The sequence below is a fragment of the Schistosoma mansoni genome (assembly GCF_000237925.1).
Source record: "Schistosoma mansoni, WGS project CABG00000000 data, supercontig 0226, strain Puerto Rico, whole genome shotgun sequence".
NCBI classification, from domain to species: Eukaryota; Metazoa; Platyhelminthes; class Trematoda; order Strigeidida; family Schistosomatidae; genus Schistosoma; species Schistosoma mansoni.
In genome coordinates this window covers 216,982-220,844 of record NW_017386092.1, presented here as the reverse complement: position 1 = coordinate 220,844, position 3,863 = coordinate 216,982, and the positions used below count along the sequence as shown (strand labels likewise).

The window sequence follows — 3,863 nt, the reverse complement described above, 5'->3', positions numbered from 1 at the left end:
GGCGTCCGACAATGATAGTTTTTCTTGACTTGAAAGCAGCATTTGACTCTGTAGACCGAGAGGTTCTGTGGCAGTGTCTGTCATTGAAAGGTGTACCTGAGAAGTACATAAACCTTGTGAAGGCTCTTTACTCGAACACTATCAGTCGAGTGAGAGCTTATGGCGAACTGTCATCTGATTTTACAACCTCAAGTGGTGTCCGGCAAGGCTGTCCACTATCCCCATTTTTGTTTAACTTCATTATAGACCTGTTGCTGCAAATGACACTCTCGTCGACTGAGTTTACAGGAATTGATCTCCTACCAGGGGGACCACTAAGCGACTTAGAATACACAGATGACGTAGTCCTGTTTGGTGAAGACGCTGACAAAATGCAGAGTCTTCTGTTGGAACTGAGTAATAATGCCAGGATGTTTGGGATGCGTTTCTCCCCATCCAAATGTAAATTGTTACTCCAGGACTGGCCTGCGTCAACACTCGAACTAAGGATAGGGAGTGAAGTAGTCGAACGCGTTGACAACTTCACTTATCTTGGAAGTCTGATCAGCCCTAATGGGTTGGTGTCTGACGAAATCTCAGCACGGATTCGAAAAGCTCGTTTGGCCTTTGCCAACATACGTCACCTATGGCGAAGACGAGATATCCGTCTATCAATTAAAGGACGAGTATACTGCGCATCAGTTCGTTCTGTTCTACTTTACGGTTGTGAAACATGGCCATTAAGAGTAGAAGATACTCGTAGGTTACTAGTATTTGACCACAGATGCCTTAGAAATATTGCTCGCATCTGCTGGGATAACCGGGTAAGTAATAGTGAGGTTAGACGCAGGGTATTAGCGAACGATGGTAAATCAGTTGATGAGGTGATGAATCTTCATCGACTGAGATGGTTGGGCCATGTGTTACGTATGCCTGAACACCGATTACCACGACGCGCTATGATGACTAGTATTGGGGACGGTTGGAAGAGAGTTAGGGGCGGCCAAACCAAAACATGGCATCAGTGTTTGAAGTCACTAACTTCTAGCCTGAGCCATGTTGGCAGATGCAGACTACCTGGTTGGGGTCCACGTGACTATCGTAATAAATGGTTGGAGACTCTAGGTGACATGGCTCAGAATCGATCACAATGGCGTAGGTGTATACACTCTTTATCTTCCCTTAAACCTTGAGATTAAAATTGCTTCATAACTTTTTTTCTTCCTATACTATATCCTTCTATACAATCTTTCTTTATATACTACCACCACTAAATTAATTGCTTCTATGAATCCGGTGTTCATCTTGATGTGCTAAAGAGGTATGGCAACTTGGACCGATGCATATATGTGCCTGGTCCTACGTTGTAGCTGACTGACTGACTGACTGTAATTTTGTGTTGCTTATTTGTTTCTTTTTATTTTTTGCAAAGGATCGTGTAATGAATGCGTTGAAAAGGTGTAGATCGCTAGTAGAAAAAGAAGGCTCTACACGTTTGAAACTGGACAAAGAAGCTACAACAAGATTTGTAAAACATGCCTTATGGAAATCTGCTCATACCAAAACTAAGAAACGTCGCATGGATTCATCTACTTAGTATTGTTAATGATAATTCTTAAGTGGGAAGACCTTTATTTTGTTTCGTTTTGTATGTATACAAACGAATTAGCAATCAAATGTAAATTTATACTTTTCCAGATGTTTTTTTCTGATTTGAATAAATTTATTGTACAAATGGTGTAATCAGTACTTGCAATATATCAATCATCTCACCTTTTGTTTATGGGTTAGGAGTATAGCCTAACTGTAGGTAAGTGGTTTTGGTCCTGCAACCTAATAATTTAAGGTTAGGTTTTTGAATTGATAAAATACAACTAATTTTAGTTGAATTTTTAAGTGAACAGATCATATCAATTCGTAACTTTGTTTACAAATATCAGGATCAAACTAGACAAAGTCTATCGTATTCATTATAAATATTTTACTCATATCTTCTTAACCATGTGACTACTAGAGTTTTTAAACAGGAGGCAACATTTATGTGCTGGCTAGGTAGAAAGCATTTATGAGCAGTGCTCATGGGAGACTGAATGGCGAGTGCTTTGTCGCATATCTTTAGCTAGTTTTATTAGTATCTTAAAAATTATGAACCACTGTTGGACATTAATTATTATTGGTTCTGAGGATTTATTCACTTGATTTAGAGATGTCTGCGTGCTGAAGTGATGTTTTAGTGGGGCTCTTCATTTTGACGTTAATTAGATTAGACTATGTTGTCGACGAGCTCATCACTTTAGTGACCCGAGATCTGACTCTGGTTGAATCGTATGAATGTTATTGAAATATACATATCGTCAATCCTCGTATAAAATTATCGACCTAACTTGCGTCATTGAATAATGGAATTAAGTAAGTCAAATATGAGAATGGATTTCGAATACGTATATTTTGTACAATCGTTGATCGGAACAGATAAACAGAGAGACGTAGCGAAGGAAGCGAAGAAGAGAGGGCGAAGCGAGACGATGCGCAGTGGAGAAGTTGTGTGAGCCAACTCTATTTAAGCAAGCGTTAATCGATATTTATAGCCAAACAAAAATAAGTTACAGACAAGTGATGAGTAAGATAGAAAATGAAAACACATACGCTCATATATAAACAGTTAAGATTAATAGGCGAATAGTTGATAAGGTCAAAACGTGACTCAAAAAATGGGTAAACTGGCCTGTCAGAAACTAGAATAAGTTATATGGGCTTAACATTGTAACCTACACTACAATGTATACATTTATTCAACACGATGAAATGTAAGTACAAAGTACAGTTAAGTAGAAATGCTGAAAGTAGTACAGTGCATAGTATAAAGACGTAAATGAGAATAATGGACGCAACTAGTAAGGGGTGAAAAACGTCTCCAAATTTTGGTTTGCGCGCCCTTCTTGTAATATGGCTAGAAACAACGGTTTTAAGGGTCTAACAACAGTAGTCTTACGGGAAGCAAGTTAGATATTTGTGGTTAACGAAGTGTTTGAAGAGAGAAGAGAGGTAGAGTACTTTTAGCGACCAAAGTATTTATTTATGAATGAAATAAAACACAATCAATGGGTTGATCTCTATATTTAATCGGAGAATTGGCAAAACATTTTCGTCAATAAATCAAATTTTAATTAAGTACAGAGATGAATACATAAATTGTGCAGAAATACAAAAGCAAAAAGGAGCCTAGGAAAAGTGGAGGCTAGAATTCCTTTTTTGTGTGGGATATGTCGGTAGCTAAGTAGGCAGAGGGATAGTACAAACTTATTCTGTAGTCAAATGGTTGGTTTGTGGGTGAATTCTGATAGCTTAGGCAGTATAGAAATGACGAACACGTAAAGCCATGTAGTTTATAGTAAGTAAAGTGAAAATCTTGATTCATGTACACCTGATTTCATATATCAATCAAGTCAGAATGATTGGAGCTCACAATCATCCTTAACTATCACTTACTCAACTATGCCGCATGGTGTCCGAAGATACAATAACGGGCTTGCCTAACTGTATTCCTCGTGTAACTGATCCTGCAGCTACTTTTCTCTACGTTGCATCTCTTTCACACAAACAACACTACCTTTGAATTGTAGCTTTGAGATTAGTTACTTTGGAACAGTCGCCGTCGTCATGTGTTTGTCGAATATCGGTTTCCACGACGTAGGTTTTTGAAAATTTAATTTGAAGAGACCTTAAAGATATTTTTCTGAAAATTATGGGGTCTTTATAACTAATTATTAAGTTATCATGCTTCCCAAATGTATAGAAAATATAAAATATTTTCGGATTAATATGGATCCTCAAATAATTGCTGGTGATTATATTACTTGGTAATAGCGAGTAGTATAATTTAT

General features: G+C 37.7%; 1 protein-coding gene across 1 annotated transcript; it reads left to right on the top strand.

Moving 5' to 3' along the window:
- Positions 1-1,420: 1,420 nt before the first annotated feature.
- Smp_179160 (hypothetical protein) lies at positions 1,421-1,722 on the top strand (the record flags this gene model as incomplete). The annotated part of the gene is made up of 1 exon (XM_018791698.1): positions 1,421-1,722. The coding sequence occupies one exon, from the start codon at positions 1,421-1,423 to the stop codon at positions 1,574-1,576; it is 156 nt and encodes a 51-aa protein (XP_018647312.1). The 3' UTR covers positions 1,577-1,722.
- Between the last annotated feature and the right edge of the window lie 2,141 nt (positions 1,723-3,863).